General features: G+C 46.4%; 1 protein-coding gene across 2 annotated transcripts in view; it reads left to right on the top strand.

Moving 5' to 3' along the window:
* Nucleotides 1–21649, top strand: part of ADCY3 (adenylate cyclase 3) — an 83976-nt gene that overhangs the window by 31398 nt on the left and 30929 nt on the right. For both annotated transcript variants that reach the window (XM_086325846.1, XM_086325847.1), the window contains exon 3: nt 6999–7148. In XM_086325846.1, coding sequence (XP_086181972.1) covers nt 6999–7148 — 150 coding nt within the window. The remainder of the gene's footprint in view (nt 1–6998; nt 7149–21649) is intronic.

Here is a 21649-nt window from a genome sequence, read left to right as displayed (position 1 = left end):
TGCATTTCTGAGCTAGGGTATTATAAACACTTGGTCCAGCTGTCGTGGGTTAGATGAAGTTTTAGTCTGATTGTTTACCCACTTGGGAGATTCATTCATTTTATTCATTATTTTTAGAATCTTGTGTTTAAAAGGAAAAAAAGAACAATTCTTTTTTTATAGTTGTTTATTTATTTTTAATTGATGATTTCTTTACAATATTGGTTTGATTTCTGCCATACATCCATAAGAATCAGCCATAGGTACACATATGTCCCCTCCTTCCTACCTCCCAGGCTTTCCCACCCCTCTAGATTGTTATAGAGCCCCAGTTTGGGTTTCCTGAGTCATACAGCAAATTCCCATTGGCTATCTGTTTTACATATGGTAGTGTATATGCTTCCATGCTACTGTCTCCATTCATCTCAAGGAACAATTCTTTTGAAATAAGACTGCTGCCCAGTCTAAAGGAGACCACTAGGGTATGAGGAGGTGACCTCAACGGCACCCTAGAGCAGTCTCCTCAGGTGTTGCCTGTCTAGGTGGGCGGCCAGGTCGTGGTGCTGTCCCAGCCAGCCCAGGACCATGGGGAGGAGCAGGAATGAGGGTCTGTGCATCTGGGCCACTGCTCACTTTCAGAACTGGAAAGTGGAGCCGGAACTCTCCAGATTCATCCTCTGGATGATACAGAGGCAGAGGCTTCGGGCCACACTCATTCACTGGCTGCGGTATCAGAGCCTGTTACCATGTTTCAGAGACCCCATCTCTCTCTGGAGCATGTATAATGCCATCTAACCTCTTTCTGAATGAACACGGCACCCCACCCATCCCTACCCTTCTCTTGGTGCTTTGTATGCTCTGCTTTATACTCTGGATATTTCTCAGACTGTCCCCCTCCTGCTGTCCTGGGGGTCTGCACCATCCTGGGGGAATGACCGAGCCCCATTCCTCTCTGATCGTAGGGTGGGAGAGGGTGGGGTGCTGCAGATGGGATGTTAATTAGAAGGCTGGGTCCTGGGAGGTCGTGGGGGGCCAGAGGTTGACTTTAAGATGGTTTCTTGTCTGCTTATCTGTGTTCAGGCTGAAGGGGTCAGCTGAGCGGGGAATCTGTGTCGTGGTTTCATTGCCTGGTGTGTAGAGCCCAGCTGCTCTGACTTCCTGAACACCAGGTGCGGGGTAAGGTCTGGGTGGATTCTGAGGACACAGGGGTGAGAAGCACAGCGGTGCCAGCCTTACCAGCTGTCTGTGAGAGACAGGATAGAACCCTGTGTGAGGAGGCTGGGGAGGGGACGGAGGGGAGGAAGGGAGATGGAGGTTGAGCAGGAAGAGGGCAGCCAGTGGGCTGGGGTGTTGGGCGAGGTATTTATGCAGCAGTGGGTACAAGAAAGGTGGCTCTGGAGGGAGTTGAATCCTGACAAGAAGGCCCTTCCCCACTCACTGGAGTGGGAGCGACAGAAAATTTATCCCAGACCAGCAGAGCTCAATTGTCGTAATCATGGGAAAGACACAGCTCAGATTCTCTCCAGGGTTCAAGCTTTCCTGGCGGCCAAAAGTTTGCAAAAGCTGGGCCAAAGCTGGGTCTGCAGCTTTTAAACTGTAGTGTGAGAGGCAATACTAGCAGATGAGTTAGAGAGATGACAGCTGCCCGCCTGGTCCATCATCGTGGCCTCCCCTGGACCTAGACCTTCTCTGGCAGCGCTGGGCTCGTGGGCTCTGGGGTGGCCTCCTGGTCACCTTTGATTCCTCCGTGCAGCACTGGGTGGGGGCGGGGGCTCACTGCCGAAGGAGGCACAACTCATTTCTCCAAAGCACGTTTTGGGGGAGCACATTCCTTTTGCTAAGTGAGACACACTTACATTTATAAATATGAATCAGGTAATCTAGGAATTCCCGAGCCTAGAGCTAATGACCACCCATGTGTATGGAAATTGTGGAAATCTGTCGATGTACTGCTTTGTTTCAGATGAAAAGTGCAAGCAGCTCACAGTAAGCGCCTTAGGGCTGGTATCCTGGTGGAAATTTTAATTTTAGTGTTGAAAAATATCTAATAGCCTTTCTGGGAAAAGGTGGGGTTATAAATATATACATTAGCCAAGGGTGCTTGTAGGATGGGATTATGCATCAGAGAATAAGAAGAGAGGATTTCCCAGGCGGCCCTAGTGACAAAGAGACCACCTGCAGGAGGATTCTTGCAGGAGACGCAAGAGACTCGGTCCTGTCCCTGGGTCGGGAAGATCCCCTTGAGGAGGGAATGGCAACTCACTCCAGTATTCTTGACTGGAAAATTCCATGGACAGAGAAGACCGGCAGGCTACTATCCATGGGGGTCACAAAAAGTTGGACAAGACTCAGTGAGCAGGAAGAAACCTTATCCTCTAGTTTGAGTCCTTGTTTAATTTCAGTTTCTTCTCCTGTAAAATCGGAATAACATCACTTACCTTGTGAAGATTCAATGAGATGAGGGGGTAAGCTGCGTGCCTGTGTCTAGGATGTAAGGGTGTGATGTGAGCAGGTGTTACAGGCAAGGGAACTGGACAAGAGCAGGGGCTCCCGGCCCTGGCTGCATTTCGGGGTCCACTGGGAGTGCGTGAAGCCTGCTCTGCCACTCACCTGTGCACACCTGGGGCGGAGCAGCTGGGCCCCCATCACCCCAAGGGACCTGTTGCAATGCATCCCCTGGCCCCTCCCCAGAGCAGACCCCTGCTTCCTTGGCTGGAGGTCTCCTTGGCTAGGCAGCATCACCTGGCGGATTTGTGTCCTGGATTTGGAGGCTGAGAGTTGGTCTGTTGTCGTGGGCTGAGCCTCTTTCCACCTCTGCCTGGCCCTGAGGGGTTACCGAGCTCCTTCCAGGCCTCAGAACGGTGGCTGCACGCGAGAGAGGTCAGATGGACTAGAGCAGCTGCACCCCATGAGGGCCTTTTCTTCAGGTGAAGCAAGTTTAGAGAATTGGGGGAGCTCCAGGAGACCCAAGGCCTGGGACTATGGGAAGAATCACCTAGAAACAGATGCACTCACTGAAAGGTGGAGGGGGTTCCCTGGCGTGGACAGCACCTGCAGGACCCACCTGAGCCTCCAGCGCGTGGCGCAGATGCAGCCTTTGCCTCCATGTCCCTGCAGCTGAGAGTGCAGGTCAGGAAGGGGTGAGGTTTCCCAGGACCAGGGGTGCCCAGGGCACGAGAGGCAGTGTGGATCTCTGGCCAACCTGGAACCAACCTGCTGTCCTTCCCCTGGCCTCTCGGGACCAGGTCTCCAATCCCAACCTTTGTCCTCAGTGAGGTCAGAGGACCAGTGTCAAGGCTGAGGGACCTTCCAGATAAGTCAGTCCCTCCCTCAGCTCAAAGATGATGAAATGAACTCCAGCTAGTTGTTTGACCTGGCAGCACCTGGCTGGCAAGGGAAAGTGCCAGAGTCCAGGGCTCCCCTTGAATGTACTTTCTAGATTCTGTTCCTGCAAGTGGCATTGCAAAAATGGGTTTTATTTTAAAATATGTACAGTTCTATGAAAGGAATGCTGTCCTGCCTACACGGCCCCAGGCATGAACCAAATCTGACTCCTCTTCTAGTTTTGGGATTATAATCTTTGGTTTGGAACTTCTCCACTAGAGCTCCTCTCTGCTGGTCTGTCTGCAAGTCTGGTTTTCTTTGGTGGATGCCTCAGGAGGTAATGCATAACAGTGATCCCTGACACAAGCTCAGTTCAGTTCAGTCACTCAGTTGTTTCTGACTCTTTGCAACCCCATGGACTGTAGTACACCAGGCTTCCCTGTCCATCACCAATTCCTGGAACTTGCTCAAACTCATGTCCATCAAGTCAGTGATGCCATCCAGCCATCTCATCCTCTGTCATCCCTTCTCCTTCTGCCTTCAGTCTTTCCCAGCATCAGGGTCTTTTCCAATGAGTCATTTCTTTGCATCAGGTGGCCAAAGTATTGGTGCTTAAACATCAGTTCTTCCAATGAATATTCAGGGTTGATTTCCTTTAGGATTGACTGGTTTGATCTCCTTGCAGTCCTCCGGACTCAAGAGTCTTCTCCAACACTGCAGTTCAAAAGCATCAATTCTTCGGTGCTCAGCTTTCTTTATGGTCCAACTCTCACATCCATACATGACTACTGGAAAAACCATAACTTTGACTATATAGACCTTTGTCAGCAAAGTAATGGCTGTGCTTTTTAATATGCTGTCTAGGTTTGTCATAGCTTTTCTTCCAAGGAGCAAGCATCTCAGCATGGTACCTTTTACACAGCCTGCCTCTTCCATCCTTATGAGTGGTCCGGAAGACCCCTGAGTGTGGAGCTCTGTCCCCAGCCATGTGATAGCCCAGGCTGGCTGTGGCCAGGGCAGACACAGGCCGGTGGCCCCAGGTTATTGCACCTTGTCTGGAGCCCCTGGTTCAGTTGCTGACACTGACAGGTGTTGGGTCCAGATGTGTGGCACCTCCCTTACCCTCCAGGACCCTGAGCCCTGTCAGTCCCCAGACTCTCGGCCTGGTGGCTACTGTATCTGGACTGCCCTCCCGTGGGCTTTGATGGGGTGCCGCTATTCCATGAGTATGCATGGGGAGCAGCCTGACCTTGACACTCTAGTTTCCTGAGCCTTGAACTTGAGAGCAAGCAGATTTCGAAGGCCCCATGGGCACCATGGAGAGTGGCCTCTAGGCTGGTGGAGTTTCCTGGACCTCAAAGTAGACTGGCTTTGAGACCCAGTGATCTGTGTGATTTGCTTTGACTCACTGAACATAAATTATAAATTAGCAGCTTTTTTGATCATCAGGTGTTTAATAAAGTGGCCTGAGGCCATACTGATACTGATTGCTCATGGTAATGGGCTGTCATGGTCCAGAAGAAGGCATAGGAGATGTCCCAAAGGACTTTAAGATCCCACCTGCTTGCCCTACAAATGGTTTAGACCATCAGAGCTGCCCAGGCCCAAGATCGGGCTATTGTTAATTGCCAGAACCAACTGTCCAAGAAGCTTGTGAAATTATCACCCAGTGACTTGATTATCAGCACTAAGCACACCTCTGTTATTGTACGTCTCACCTGCTAATTAATTCATTACTAAGTGGGCCTTTCTTGAGTGTCCCCCTACACCTCCAGGCTCAGACTGGTAGCCAAGTACAAGCTCTTTAGGAAGCTTCTTTCTGGGTGGTAGATTCTCCTAGTTAGTATCAACCAGCAGCCCTGATGAAACATTAAAACAGAAGGGATACAGCATAACCAAGGATACTCAGAAAATTAATGTTACAATTAACTTGCCTTATTATCTATTAAACCTTCTTGCTTAAAAATTTAAAATGGACTTCCCTGCATTTTTCACCTACCTCAGAATTTATTATGTTCCACTGGACTGATCTTTTCTTCTCCTAGGGCCAAGAACTAAGAACTTCTATCTCCCTTCCCACCTCTCAATTTCCACCTTCTGCTCCAAAAACCACACCCTTGAGAGGAGAGGTCTGTTCACCTCTGACAGGCCCTCAGAGAATCAAGGCAGGGAACCTGGGGCAGCCTCAGGGGAGTAAGAGGCACCAGACCTGGAAACAGGCCTTGTTGGAAAAGATTCACAGCCAGTGCTCTTAGAGAAGTGGGAGGAAAAGATTCACAGCCAGGGCTCTTAGAGAAGTGGGAGGAACTAGAACCTTTGTCGTTCAGTCACTAAGTCGTGTCTGACTCTTTGCGACCCCGTGGAGTGCAGGACGCCAGGCTTCTCTGTCCTTCGCTATCTCCTGAAGTTTGTTCAGACTCCTGTCCATTGAGTCAGTGATGCCATCCAACCATCTCATCCTCTGTTGCTCCCTTCTCCTCCTGCCTTCAGTCTTTCCCAGCATCAGGGTCTTTTCCAGTGAGTTGGCTCTTTGCAACAGGTGGCCAGAATATTGGAGCTTCACCTTTAGCCTCACCCCTTCCAATGAATACTCAGGGTTGATTTCCTTTAGGATTGACCGGTTTGATTTCCTTGCTGTCCAGAGGACTCTTAAGAATTTTCTCTAAACCACAGTTTGAAAGCATCAGTTCTTCAGTGGTCAGCCTTCTTTATGGTCCAGCTCTCACATCCATGCATGATTACTGGAAAAAATATTATTCTTGCCTTGCGAACCCCACAAACAGTATGAAATTAGAACCTGATCCAGCCCCAAATGGGACCAAGTTGGGTCAGAGATTGGAGCCGGCAGCAGCCAGCACCCGGAAATGTGGTTTGGATGTCAGGTCCACAGTCAAAGTTACCTCTGGCAGCCTCTGGGAGCTAGGGACCAGAGACACCTAGGGGAGCCTGCCAGGTGCCAGGGCTGGGGAAACAGCCTCTTGATGCCCAAAGAAGCCCTTGGCGCCAGTACACTGAGCTCACTGGACCGACATTAGATCCCAAACCCCTTCTTCTGCTTCCTGTAGCTGTAGTTCCTTCTGAGACCTGGATGTTGGTGCTGGCCGCCCTCTCACCAGGTGGCAGGTGAGTTGGCTCAGAGGATGCACGTGAATCCTAGAGGTCTGTAACCTGTGATTCACATGTTAGGTAGCATTGTGACAACACAATCAGCCTAGGACCTCTTCTGGTCTCCTGTGACTTTCCCTATGACCTGTAGCTGTTAGGATTATACACACCTGGCCAGTAGATCTCTTTCACTTTCCTCCCCAGCTATTCAGCACAGTGCCTAAATGCACCTATGAAGTAAGGGTAAGTGGTCATTGAACGAGTGAGTGGGCAAATGGATGAGTAACGGAGGGACCACTCAGGCCTCGCAGTGGGTGGGATGGGCCAGCTTGGCTACCATGTAAAGGAGGATGCGAGAACAGTGGTCCTGCTGCCAGCCTTCCAGGCCTGGAGCCACACCCTTGAATAACTTCAGGCATCCGTGGTGGGAGGGCAGGGTCTACTCCAGGGATCTGAATCCCTGCTCAAGGCCGGAGGCTCTGCTGGACACCTCCCTGGACCCTGGGCAACTTGGTAGATTTTGGTCCCCTCCCTCTCCTGAAGATGGGCCCTGACCATTGTCCTTTCCTCTCCTCCTCCTTGGCATGCAGATTCTGGCCAACGTCTTCCTCTACCTGTGCGCCATCGTCGTGGGCATCATGTCCTACTACATGGCAGACCGCAAGCACCGCAAGGCCTTCCTGGAGGCCCGCCAGTCTCTGGAGGTGAAGATGAACCTGGAGGAGCAGAGTCAGCAGCAGGTCAGGCTCTCTGGGGAAGGCCGTGGGGCAGTACTGGCCTGGGACCCCAGTTTGGGGCCTGTCGGAAGGGAGTGAGCCCAGTTACTTCTGGGTCTCCGGGGCTCAGTGGGGCTTGGAGTTTGAATTCTCTTTTACTAGAGTTGTTGCTGCTCAGTTGCTCAGTCATGTCCAACTCTTTGCGACCCGATGGACCGCAGCACACCAGGCTTTCCTGTCTTTCACTGTCTCCTGGAGTTTGCTCAAACTCACGTCCACTGAGTCGGTGATATGATCCAACCATCTCAGCCTCTGTCACCCCCTTCTCCTCCTGCCTTTCAGTCTTTCCCACCATCAGGGTCTTTTCCAGTGAGTTGGCTTTTCGCATCAGGTGGCCAAAGTATTGGAGCTTCGGCATCAGTCCTTCCAATGAATACTGAGGATTGATTTCCTTAGAGTTGACTGGTTGGATCTCCTTCAGTCCACAGGACTCTGAAGAGTCTTCTCCAGCACCACCGTTTCTTTGGAGGCATCACTCTTATCCTTCTGTCACTCCCTCTTGTGCAGATTCATGCTCCCCACCTACTGTGTGCTCAGGGCTCCCTGCAGTGGGGTTGGGGTGGAAGACACATTCCCTGGCCTCAGGGTCCTTTTGGGTGAAGTCTGTCATCCCCTCATCCCTCCTCCCATGAGCACTGTTTCCTTTGCACTCAGGGCAAGCTCCCCACTGCCTTCTCCTGCTACGTCATTTGTGAACACGGTAAAAGCAGCCCAGCCCCTGGGGCCCCACTGTTTACATTTTCCATTGAGAGAAGTGCCTGCTGTGCCCACGCTGTTTACTGGCTTCACTCCAGCCTCATCCACCGCAGAAGCTCCCTGCTCTCATGTGACTCAGTCTTTTTTTTTTTTTTTTTCCTGTTAATCTGTCTTGTGTAAACTTTATTATAACTTCAGTCACAAGGACTCGAGAGGGATAGACGGAGAAATTCTCCCTTCCCCAACACATGTAATACACAAATACATAACATTCTTGCATATTGCACGTCTTTAATATAGTTTAAATAGGTTTGGGGAAAGAATGGGCTTCCCTGGTAGCTCAACAATGAAGAATCTGCCTACAGTGCAGGAGCCACAGGAGATGCAGGTTAGAGCCCTGTGTCAGGAAGATTCCCTGGAGGAGGGCGTGGCAATCCACTCCAGTATTCTTGCCAAGGAAAGGAAGATAAACTCACCAGCTAAATCTACCATGTGGATATAGAATTTTGGTTGAAACTTTCCACAACTTCTGCAAAGAAGGAGAGGCCATGGGACTTCCCTGGTGATCCGGTAGCTAACACTTTGTACTCCCAATACATGGGGCCTGGGTTCAGTCCCTGGTCAGGGAACTAGATCCCACAACTGAGAGTTCATGTGCTGCATAAAAGATTCCACATGGCAACGAAGATTGAAGATCCCGCATGCTGCAACTTAGGCTGGTGCAACTTCAGTTTAGTTCAGTTCAGTCGCTCAGTCGTGTCCGACTCTTTGCGACCCCATGAATCGCAGCTTAATTAATTTTTTTGAAAAAGGACAGCCCTTGACTTGGGGAAAGTAGTACCTTAATCTTCATGAAGCTTCAATGTGCAGCTGTCCTTACCGCCACCATTGACATATCCTGACACACCCCACACCCCCAGCAATCCAGATGTTTGACAAAGATCCGTGGGATTTATGGCAGTAATTCCCATATCAATGTACCAGTCTTTTAAATAGTTTTTGGTCTGCATTCGTCTCAGATGCTTTTTGAAGGTCTTCAGAAATTTCATCCACCAGTTTCCTGTTCTCCATAGGTTGACTTCCCCTGAATAAACGAACTCAGTAGGTTGAAAATATGTGCCTCTCTGCTCTGGGAACCATGTCATTTTCTGTTCAGGTGGTGCTGTTTGCTCTGGGCTCAGCAGGTTCACCGAAATTGCTGTTTTCATGGACCCTGCCACCCAGGTGGGCAGGGCAGTAGTTTCGGGGGGTTCCATTGGTGAACCTCACATTCTCCAGACAGTGCTGTTTGAAAGCACACACTGACTCATTTAGCTGATGTGTCCTGGCTTCCTCTGTCCTGGGGTGTTCCTTCTCTCTCTGTTTACCAGTGAGATCTAGAAGCGTCTGAGCTGAGCCTTGGACTCATCTCTTTCAGAAGACAGGCTTTAGAAGGGGAACCATCCTGACTTCCATGGTGACAAGGGGCCACCACACCTGTCCCCTTCTCCTCGGCCCTGTTTCCTGTCGTTACCGAGGAGCTGCTGTGGCTGTAACTTAAAGAATCCTGCTTTACTGGCTTTACTGAGCCCCTTCAAAGGCATTCTTTAATTTCTGCCTTCTATACTGTCTTAGTTCTTGTTTGCATTTGATCTCTCATACTGTGGAGGCATCCCTCTGTGTTCTCTACATTAAAAAAAAAATGTGTGTGTCACCACTCAGCTAGACTGGAGGGTTCTTTTTTATATAGTCTGTGCAGTTTTGAGCATACTCATCTGTGTTGATCTTGTCAGTCTCAGAGTGTATAATCCAGGACATCTTCAATCACGTTCCACGGTGCTTGGTGGGGGCCTTCTGGGGTGGTGAGAAAGGCCCTATGTCTCACCCTGGGTCTGTTATTCCATGTGTGGATGATTTGGACAAGTTATCCACCCTGGAAAGCCTCACTTTCCTCATCTTCAAAGTGGGAGTATTGCTACTCCAAAGTGGAGATGTTGATGAGCATCATCTTGCTGAGGGTTCCCTGAGGGTCAAATGAGAAACACAGACAGAAGTGCTTTGTAACTTGGGAAGCTGGGAGCGGTGACGGTCAGGCCACTAGGCCTGCTTTCTCATGCCCGGGCCGTATGCTCGCTCCTGGCAGGGTCAGTGCAGGGAGCCTGGGGCCTGGCAGAGAGAACCATCCCTGTGTGCTCCAGGCCTCCTGGACACTATGGAGTAGCCAGAGGGTATCTGGCTGTCTGCCCAGGCTGCGTGGCAGCAGCAGGGCAGACACTGGCCCTGGAATGAGAGTCCAGGGAGGTGAAGGGAGAGGAGGGACAGACCCCCAGGCCTTGCTGGGGTGCAGCAGGTGCCTGTAAATGTCCATCAAGTGGACTTGAGCCTGAGTGTGCCCTTGGGCTAGTTCTTTCCGTTTTTGGGTCTCAGTTTCCCTATATGTGAAGTGTAGATGATAACACATTTGCGGATAAAATGGGATAATCTGTGTCAATCCCTTTGAGGATGAGAAAAGCACTGGAGTTCTGCCACCTGTGGGTTAACATTTGCTTGTGTTTTTCTTTAGGACTTTTGTGACTATGTACATGAGATCTGCTTTCCATTTTAATTTTATTTCTCTGTCCTTGACAGGTTTGGGTATCATGGTTATGCCAACTTATTTACTGGAGAAATGTTCCCTCTCTTAGGTTACTCTTTTAATGTTTAGAAGAATTCACTTGTGAAGCCCTATTGGTCTGGAATTTTTCTTTATGAGTAGATTGGTCCATCTAAAAAGTAAGGATGTACATTTCCTTTTGTGTGGGTTTTGGAAAGTTTTTGTTTTTTCAAGAACTTATCCATTTCATCTAAGTTTTCAAATTGTTGCTCTACGTGTGTTGTATTTTATCTCTATGTGTCATTGTCTATGGGATTTGTGTTTCTTTTTTCATTACTGATATTGGTAATTTGTGCTTTCTATTTTTAAATTTTTTCTTAATCTGTTTTACTAAAGTTAATTCACGTTTTAGCCTTTTCAATGAAACACCTTTTTGGGTTTTTGTACATTTCTATAATTCATTAATTTATACTTCTAACTTTGTCATTTTCTTCTATTTTTTTTGGGATTAATTTTGGTGTTATTTTTTATCTTCTTGAAATGGAACTTAAAAAGCTAATTTTTTCAGCATTTCTTTTCTAAAACATGTACTTTTGCTGTAGATTTCCCTCATTATGTTGCTTTAGCTTTATTCCACAAGTTTCAATATGTCATATTTCTGTTGTCAATTAGTTCAGTTTTCTAAATTCTAAAATTCATATTTTCTAAATCCATTGAGGTGCTTTTGATCCATGAACTGTTTCAGTCAGTTCAGTTGCTCAGTCGTGTCCGACTCTTTGCGACCCCATGAATGCAGCACGCCAGGCCTCCCTGTCCATCACCAACTCTCGGAGTCCACCCAAACCCGTGTGCATCAAGTCAGTGATGCCATCCAGCCATCTCATCCTCTGTTGTCCCCTTCTCCTCCTGCCCTCAATCCCTCCCAGCATCAGAGTCTTTTCCAATGAGTTAACTCTTCGCATGAGGTGGCCAAAGTATTGGAGTTTCAGCTTTAGCATCAGTCTTTCCAAAGGACACCCAGGACTGATCTCCTTTAGAATGGACTGGTTGGATCTCCTTGCAGTCCAAGGGACTCTCAAGAGTCTTCTCCAACACCACAATTCAGAAGCATCTATTCTTTGTCACTCAGCTTTCTTCACAGTCCAACTCTCACATCCATACATGACCACTGGAAAAACCATAGCCTTGACTAGATGGAGCTTTGTTGGCAAAGTAATGTCTCTGCTTTTGAATATGGTGTCTAGGTTGGTCATAACTTTCCTTCCAAGGAGTAAGCATCTTCTAATTTCATGGCTGCAGTCACCATCTGCAGTGATTTTGGAGCCCAGAAAAATAAAGTCTGCCACTGTTTCCCCATCTATTTGCCATGAAGTGATGGGACTGGATGCCATGATCTTAGTTTTCTGAATGTTGAGCTTTAAGCCATTAGGAGTACATTAATTAATTTCCAAATATCTGGGGACTGTTTAAAAGTTATCTTTTTTTTTTTTTTTTTTGCCACACCATGTGGCCTGAGGGATATAATTCCCCAACCAGGGACCAAACTGATGCCCCCTGCATTGGGAGTACAGAGTCTTAACCATTGTACCCCCAGGGAAGTTCCTAAAAGTTATCATTTTATTGTTGATTTTTAGGTTAATTTGACTGTGGTCAATGAACATGCTCTGTATGACTTTGGCCACCTGATGCAAAGAGCTGACTCATTTGAAAAGACCCTGATGCTGGGAAAGATTGAGGGCAGGAGGAGAAGGGGGACGACAGAGGATGAGATGGTTGGATGGCATCACTGACTCAATGGATATGGGTTTGGGTAGACTCCTGCAGTTGGTGATGGACAGGGAGGCCTGACGTGCTGTGGTTCATGAGGTCGCAAAGAGTCAGACACGACTGAGCGACTGAACTGAACTGTATGATTTTAGCCCTGTGAAATTTGTTGGAACTTGATTTTTGACCTAGCATGTGTATGTATCAAAATGCCTTTCAAAAATGAAATAAGATCGATAAATGTCAATTATGACTCATTTGCATCTACCCCAAAGTATTTTTGCCTCTTTGGTCACAATGTAAAGATTCACAACACTTAATTCCCCCTCCCCCATATTTTCTAGCCATTGTAATGTATATTATTATTTATTTATTTCAGGTTTTTAAAAAATTGGGATGTGGTGGATTTACAGTGTTTTCTCAGTTTCAGGTGTACCACATAGTGATTCGATTATAATGTATTTTAATTCAACATATATTTAAACCCCACGAAACAGTCTTACCCAATTATCATTGTTTTACAGCTAATAGTCATTACCTATGTTTGCCCATATTTTACCCTCGATTATACTCCACTTCTTCATTGCTGTGCTTCCACCTTCTTGAGGAATTCCTTGTAGTACTGCTTTTCAGGTAGGTGTGTTGGCACTAAATTCTCCCCCATTTTTAATTGCTAGAAGAGTTTATTTTTATTTCAATTTTGAAAGCCACTTTTTAATCAGATAAAGAATTTTAAGTTGCCAGATTCTTACTTTCTTCCCTTTGAAGGAGTCTTTCCCTTGTCCTTGGGCTTCCATTGTAACGCCAGCCATAAGACACACTGTTGCTCCTGTTATTATTTATTTATTGAAGGGTTATTTTCAGTTGCTCATTCATGGTCTACTCTTTGCAACCCCATGGACTGCAACACGCCAGGCTTCTCCGTCCTTCACTTCTCCTGGAGTTTGCTCAAATTCATGTCCATTGAGTTGGTGATGCCATCCAATCATTTCATCCTCTGTCGCTCCCTTCTCCTCCTTTCTTCAGTCTTTCCCAGCATCGGGGTCTTTTCCAGACCAGAGGGCCCAGGTTCAATCCCTGGTTGGGGAACTAAATCCCACAAGCTGTGGTGTGTCCAAAAAGAAAGGAAAAGAAAGACTGTGGCAACCCTGCACCAAGCAAGTCTGCCAGCACCATTTTTTTCCCCCAACAGCATTTGCTCATTTCATGTGTCTGGGTCACATTTTGGTAACTCTCACAATATTTCAAACTTTTTCATTAATTTTAGATTTGCTGTGGTGATCTGTGATTGGGGGTTTTTGCTTTCACTGTTGTATTTATTTGGGGGGCACCATGAACTGCACCCATCTGATACAGCAAATTTAATAAATAATATTTATTCTGACTGTTCCACTGACTGGCTGTTCCCCTATCTCTCTCCCCCTTCTTGGACCTTCCTATTTTCTGAGACTCAACAATATTGAAACTAGGCCAGTCAGTGCCCCTACAGTGGCCTCTGAGTTTTCAAGTGAAAGGAAAACTCACATGATTCTCACTTTAAATCAAAAGCTAGAAATGATTAAGCATAGTGAGGAAGGCGGAGAAGGCAATGGCACCCCACTCCAGTACTCTTTCCTGGAAGATCCCATGGATGGAGGAGCCTGGTGGGCTGCAGTCCATGGGGTCGCTAAGAGTCGGACACGACTGAGCGACTTCACTTTCACTTTTCACTTTCATGCATTGGAGAAGGAAATGGCAACCCACTCCAGTGTTCTTCCCTGGAGAATCCCAGGGATGGAGGAGCCTGGTGGGCTGCCATCTATGGGGTCTCACAGAGTTGGACACGACTGAAGTGACTTAGCAGCAGCAGCAGTGAGGAAGGCATGTCAGAAGCCAAGACAGGCCAGAAACTAGGCCTCCTGCACTAGTTAGCCAAGTTGTGAATGCAAAGGAAAAGTTCCTGAGAAAGCAGAACAGCCTTATGGCTGATATGGAGAGTTTTAGTGATATGGATAGAAGATGAAACCAGCCACAACCTTCCCTGAAGCCAAAGCCTAATCCAGAGCAAGGCCCTCACTCTCAACAGTTCTATGAAGGCTGAGAGAGATGAGGAAGCTGCAGAAGAAAAGCAGAGGTTGGTTTCTGAGGTCTAAGGAAGAGGCCATCTCCATATCATAAAAATGGAGGGTGAAGCAGCAAATGCTGGTATTATCCAAGTTATCCAGCAAGTTATCCAGAAGTTCTAGCTGAGATCATTAATGAAGGTGGCTACACTAAACTATAGGTTTCCAATGTAGGTGAAGTAGCCTTCTATTAGAAGATGTCATCTAGGACTTTCATAGCTAGACAGGAGAAGTCAATGCCTGACTCCAAGCATCAAAGAATGAGCTGCCTCTCTGGATAGGGGCTAATGCAGTTGGTGACTTGGGAGTTGAAACCAATGCTCATTTACCATTCTGAACATCCGAGGACCCTTAAGAATTATGCTACATCGCCTCTCCCTGTGCTCTATAAATGGAACAACAAAGCCTGGATGGCAGCACGTCTGTTTACAGCATATTTTTACTGAATATTTGAAGTCCACCATCTAGACCTAATGCTTAGAAAAAAGATGCCTTTAAAAATATTACTGCTCGTTAACAATGCAGCTGGTCACCCAAGAGCTCTGATGAAGAAGGACAAGATTATGCTTTTTTCATACCTGCCCACATAACATCCATTCTTCTGCCCATGGATTAAGTAATAATTTCAACTTACAGGTCTCGTTATTTAAGAAATGTATTTTGTAAGGCTATAGCTGCCGTAGGGAGTGATCCCTCTGATAGATCTGGGCAAAGTAAATTGAAAACTTTCTGGAAAGGATTCCCTAGTTTAGATGCCATTATGAACATTTGTGATTCATGGGAAGAAGTCAAGATATCAACATTAACAGAAGCTGATTCTAACCTTCATGAATGACTGAGGGGTTCAAGACTTCAGTGAAGGAAATAATGCAGACATGGTAGAAATAGCAAGAGAGACAGAATTAGAACTGGAGGCTGAAGATGTGACTGATTACTGATGACACCAATGGATGAAGTATGGCTTCTTATGGATGAGCAAAGAAGATGGTTTCTTGATAGATTCTACTCCTGGTGAAGATGCTGTGAAGATTGTTGAAATGACATCAAAGACTTTAGTAATAGGATATTACATAAATTTAGTTGATAAAACAGAAACCCAGTTTGAGAGGATTGACTCCAGTTCTGAAAGTTTTACATGCTATGGAAAAACCATTTATGAAAGAGTCAACTGATGCTGCAGACTTCATTGTCTTATTTTAAGAAATTGCCTCAGTCACCCCAACCTTCAGCAGCTACCACCCTGATCAGTTAGCAGCCATCAGCATCAAGGTAAGGCCCTCACCAGCAAAAAGATCATGACTTGTTGAAGAGTCAGGTGAAAGTTAAAAATTTTTAGCAATGAAGTATTTTTTTTGATATGCTGTTGTACACTTAATAGACTTCAGTATAGTGTGAACATAACTTTAATATGCACTGAGAAACCAAAAAATCCATGTACTCACTTTATGGCAATATTCATGTGATTGCAGTGTTCTAGAACTGAACCCACAATATCTCTGAGGTGTGCCTGTATAGACTTTTCACACACAGATGGTATGTTCACTCTTCTGCACTCTCTATTCACCCAGTCCCTTAGAGAGGGTTCCAAGTCCATATTGCATTGCCTCATGCTTTTTGTGACTGTGTTGAATTCCATTGTGTGGAGGTAACATCATTTATTTAAAAGGGCTCCTGTAAGTAGACATTTAGGTTATTTCCAGTTCTATGCTACTGCAAACATTACTATAATAGATATCTTTATAGGGATACCATATTATATATGTATAAATATATCTGAAAGCTAAAAACCTAGAAGTGGAATTGCTTGATCAGTGCATTTTAAAAATTATATGTGTATACATATATGTGTGAACATGTATATATATGTATATATATGTATACTGTAATAAAATATACATAAGGTAGAATTTACCATCTTAAACATTTTGAAGTTTATAGTTCAGTGACATTAAGTACATTCTCAATGTTGTACAGCCATCACCACTCTTCGCCTCTAGAGCTTTTTCATTATTCTACACAGAAGTTCTATACCCATTAAATGTTAAATTTTCATCCTCCCCTTCCCTGGCCCCTGGAAATCACTATTCTACTTTCCGTCTTTATGAAATTGACTGTTCTAGGTACCTCATATACATTATTGTTTTTATTTAGTCACTAAGTCATGTCTGACTCTTCTGTGACACCATGGACTGCAACCCACGAGGCTCCTCTGTCCATGGGATTTCCCAGGCAAGAGTCCTGGAATGAGTTACCATTTCCTTCTCCAGGGGAATCTTCCCAACCCAGGGATTGAACCCACATCTTCTGCATTGCAGATGGCTTCTTTACCACTGAGCCACTGTGAAGCCCCCTCATATAAGTAGAATCCTACAATATTTGTCCTTTGGTAACTAGTTTCACTTCGAATAATGTCTTCAGGGTTCATCCGTGTTGTAGCATGTATCAGAATTTCATTCCTTTTTAAGGTTGAATAATATTCCAGTATATATGTATAACACACTTTGTTTATCCATTCATCTGTTGATGGGATCCACCTTTCAGCTCTTGTGAATGATGCCTCTGTGCACTGTTGGTGTGTAAGTATCTCTTTGAGTCCCAGCTTTCCAAGCCTTTGGGGAATAAACACAAGTGGCATCGCGGGTTATATGGTAGTTCTGTATTTAGTATTCTGAGGAACCAGGCACGTGCATTTTTAATGTTGATTTGTTGCTCTTGCTGTTGTTGTTCATTCACGAAGTCCTGTCCAACTCTTTGAGACCCTATGGACTGCAGTACACCAGGCTTCTTTGTTCCCTTCATTATCTCCCGGAGCTTGCTCAAACTCATGTCCATTGAGTCGGTGATGCTATCTAAGCATCTCATCTTCTCACCCCCTTCTCCTGCCCTCAGTGTTTCCCAGCACCAGCATCTTTTCCAATGAGTTGGCTCTTCGCATCAGGTAACCAAAGGATTGGAGCTTCAGCCTCAGTTCTTCCAGTGAATATTCAGGATTTTTCTTTAGGATTGACTGGATTGACTGGATTTTCTTTAGGATTTTCTTTGATCTCCTTGCAGTCCAAGGGACTCTCAAGAGTCTTCTCCAGCACTACAATTTGAAAGCATCAATTCTTAAGTGCTCAGCCTTCTTTATGATCCAACCCTCACATCCGTACATGACTACTGGAAAAACATAGCTTTGACTATATGGACCTCTGTTGGCAAAGTGATATCTCTGCTTTTTAATATGCTGTCTAGGTTTGCCACAGCTTTTCTTCCAAGGAGTAAGCGTCTTTTAATTTCATGGCTTCAGTCACTATCCACAGTGATTTTGGAGCCCAAGAAACTAAAATCTATCACTGTTACCACTTTTCACTCTTCTATTTGCCATTAAGCGACAGGACAGGATGTGAGGATCTTAGTTTTTTGTATGTTGAGTTTTAAATAAACTTCTTCACTCTCCTTTCACTTTCATCAAGAGGTTCTTTACTTCCTCTTCACTTTCTGCCATTAGAGTGGTATCATCTGCATATCTGGGGTTGTTGCTATTTCTCCCAGTCATCTTGATCCCAACTTGTGATTCATCCAGCCTAGCATTTCACATTGATGTACTCTCTATATAAATTAAATAAGCAGGGTGACAATATACAGCCTTGATGTACTCCTTTCCCAATTTTGAACCAGTCCATTGTTCCATGTCCAGTTCTAACTGTTGCTTCTTGACCCACATACAGGTTTCTTAGGAGATGGATAAGGTGGTCTGGTATTCCCATCTCTTGAAGAGTTTTTCACCATTTGTTGTGATCCACACAGTCAAAGGCTTTAACGTAGTCAGTGAAGCAGAAGTAGATATTTTTCTGGCATTCCCTTGCTTTCTCTGTATCATTCAAGAGATGTCGGCAATTTGATCTCTGGTTCCTCTGCCTTTTTAAAATCCAGCTTGTACATCCGGAAGTTCTTGTACTACTGAAGCCTGGCGTGAAGGATTTTGAGCATTGTCTTGTTAGCATGCGAGATGAGTGCAGTTGTGCAGTAGTCTGACATTCTTTGGCATTGCCCTTCTTTGGGATTGAAATGAAAACTGACCTTTTCCAGTCCTGTGGCCACTGCCGAGTTTTCCAAATTTGCTGACATACTGACATAGTTAATGTTGATAAATATTACCAAATTGTCTCACAGAAGTTCAAACAATTTAACCTCCTCTCAGCAATGCATGAGAATGGACTTAGGCACTTAAGGTTTCCTTGTTTATCTAGAAAAGACTTCTTTGTTTTGGAACTCCTGCAGCTCCCCCCACAGATGTCTGTTTGGAAACCCCAGCTGCAGGGAACAGGCCCCAAGGCAGTGGTAGCATCCTGTGAGCTGTTGCCCACTGTTTTCTTATTTGAGTCAAGTCACAGCCAGGTGAACACAGGTTGGAAGAGTTTCTTTTCTTTTTCAGTATACATTGTACAATATTTGATCAAAACAGACAAGTCCAAAGAAAAAATACGATAGAGGCGTATTCCTTCAAGTCTTTTTTCCTCCTTCTGTGTTTTGCAAGTGTTAACCCTTATAAAAGTCACAGCTTATTCTCAGATGTAGCAGTTTAGAACCAGATATTCAAGTTTTCGCTGTCTCATATGCTTATTATGGAAGCTAAATGTAAAGGGTTTATTTAGCACAGAGCTAAGCCATAAAGTTAAAAGACTCTTGCTCCTTGGAAGAAAAGCTATGACCAACCTAGATAGCATGTTAAAAAGCAGAGACATTACTTTACCAACAAAAGTCCGTCTGGTCAAAGCTATGGTTTTTCCAGTAGTCATGTATGAATGTGAGAGTTGGCCTATAAAGAAAGCTAAGCGCCAAAGAATTGATACTTTTAAACTGTGGTGTTGGAGAAGATTCTTGAGAGTCCCTTGGACTACAAGGAGATCCAACCAGTCAATCCTATAGGAAATCAGTCCTGAATGTTCATTGGAAGGATTGATGCTGAAGCTGAAGCTTTGCATACTTTGCATACTTAGCTAATACTTTGGCCACCTGATGTGAAGAACCGACTCATTGGAAAAGATCCGATGCTGGGCAAGATTGAAGGCAGGAAAAGAAGGGGACGACAGAGGATGAGATGGTTGGATGGCATCACTGAGGCAATGGACATGTTTGAGTAGGCTCCGGGAGTTGGTGATGGACAGGGAAGCCTGGCATGCTGCATTCCATGGGGTCACAAAGAGTCGACACGACTGACCAACTGAACTGAAATAGTAGACCCTGAACTGTCTACCACTAATATTATTGTTGTTGGATACATTTTGAAGATACAGAGAAGTAGAAAAACTTCCCATAATCCAGGGGTTTCTTTTAAAAAAAAATTTTTTTTTAAATACAATTTTTAAATTGGGCTCTCAGCTAGAACAGGCTTTCAAGTTTACTGGGATTTTTTTCTTTTTCCTTTTTGTTGAGGTGAAAAAGGCTGTGCTGAGACAAGGGAGCCCCTGGGTGATGAGGAGATGGGACAGAGTCTTGGGTTCCAGTGACTCGGCTTGTCTCCTCCTCTGCCGGGAGAGTGGGGCCTCGTGGGTTTGAGGCTCTAAGAGCAAGCATGCCCTGGCAGGCGAGGGCCTCTCATTGCATTGCTGAGCACATATCTGACACTTCAGGCCATCCAGTGGGACCACAGGGTGGAGTTGTTTTTCTTTATTCTCATGTGACCACAGCTCCAGGGTTTAGTTGGGGACCTTGAGGGTTGCTAAGCGCCCCAGCTGCCACCTGGCAACTGCAGGCATCCAGGAAATCCACCCAGCACACCTGTCACCAAGGACGGACTGCAGAATGATGACCCTTTCGGAATCACATCCTCAGAATCACTTCCCAGGGTTGGGAAGTGGTTGGAGGAGCCTGTGGGGGAGGGTGCAGAGAGGATGGGGACAGGCAGGTCTGCACTTCCCCTCAGATCACGTTCAGTTAGGAAGCCAACCAGGCCCTCACTGGGGGAGGAGAACTGCCCTTGGTCCCCACGCTCCCAGAGGAGGAAGCTGCAGGGGAGCCCAGGGTCAGAAAAGCAGTCATCATCACCCGTCCCCAGTGAGGGCCAGGGCCAGATCTCCTTGCTCCGTGGTGTCCTGGGAAATTCAGTGTGGGTGGGCACTGGGGGCGTCCCACTCAGCTCCTAGTGGGATGTGTAGACAACAGTTGCTTCTTTCTGCCTCTCCTCCTACTTCAGCCCAAAGCCCAGGTCACCTGTGACCAGGGATGGCCTTTCTTCTTGGAGCAGGAGTCTTTGCTGGGGTGGGTGACCTTCTGTCCTTGAGCAGGTCTCCAAGAGGAGTCTTACCCATTTACCATGAAAGTCAGACTTCTCAGGCAAGAGAGGCTTGGGACTCATCTCCTGTCTTTTTCTGAATGTCTCTGCCCAAGCCGGCCTCCCTGTTCCCTTTGAGACCTTTAGCTGTGAGAATAAGGCCCAGAGTGATCTCAGCCTCGGTTGGTGGGGAGAGGGGAGTGAGAGTGACAGAGAGGTGAGGAGCTCGCTGCCTCCCAGCCTAGGTTTTGGCTTCCAGTGTCAGCCCTCAGAGTGCCCACTGTTGTCCTGGCAACAGTGAGGTTGGGACTGGGGACCTGCCTCCGGGGAGCCAGTAGGGGATGGGGGCGGAGGAGGAGGACGCACCCTGCTGTCCGCTGCAGCTCTGCCTCTCCCTCTTTACATGATGACGTCCTGTTATATAAGCAGCTGATGTGGGTGGGGCAAACCCATCACCTACTTGATGGGAACCACAGAGGAAACCCCCTGGCATCAGCCTCCGGAGATCCCTGCTGCCTTAACTGCTTCACAGAACCACGCGCGAGTGTGTTTTTAGTTTAGCCTTGAAGGCTTCTTGGTTTGAGAAAACCCAGAAGGTGAATTTCCCATGACATGAAGTAAGAATTAGTGCATCTCTCCGTTCCAGCTCTCACCTCTTGGATTTCACAGCATGGTCTTCATTCTAACATTCCAGGATTTGGCAAAATAAATGCATGTTAGATGATGCAAGTAAGGAGCCCTCAGAGGAAAGGTTGTTCTAAGGCCAGGGAGGGCCCCTGCCGGTGGGGTGGCACTGCCCATGAGGCTGGCGGACAGCCCCCTGTCTGGGCTGTGTGGCTGCTGAGCTGGGTCCCTGCCAGGCTCTGGAAGGTCCTGAGCCCTGGCCACATAGCCCAGCACTGTTTTCCTCTGCACACAGCCACAGAGTCCACAGTCTGCATCCAGCGTGGTCAGGGTTATGGTGCATCCCCACCTTTATCTGGCTAGAAGGATGAAGTTTTGGTTAGTAATAGGGGTAGTTGTGCTTTTTTTTTTAATTTTAACAATTTCTTGTGCTAAGTCGTAGGCTGAGTTT

This window comes from Bos grunniens, chromosome 11 (assembly GCF_055505025.1).
Source record: "Bos grunniens cultivar Pamir isolate PY7600 chromosome 11, Bosgru_T2T1.0, whole genome shotgun sequence".
NCBI lineage: Eukaryota > Metazoa > Chordata > Mammalia > Artiodactyla > Bovidae > Bos > Bos grunniens.
The sequence above is the reverse complement of the archived record's forward strand: the minus strand, read 5'-3'. Positions and strand labels throughout refer to the sequence as shown.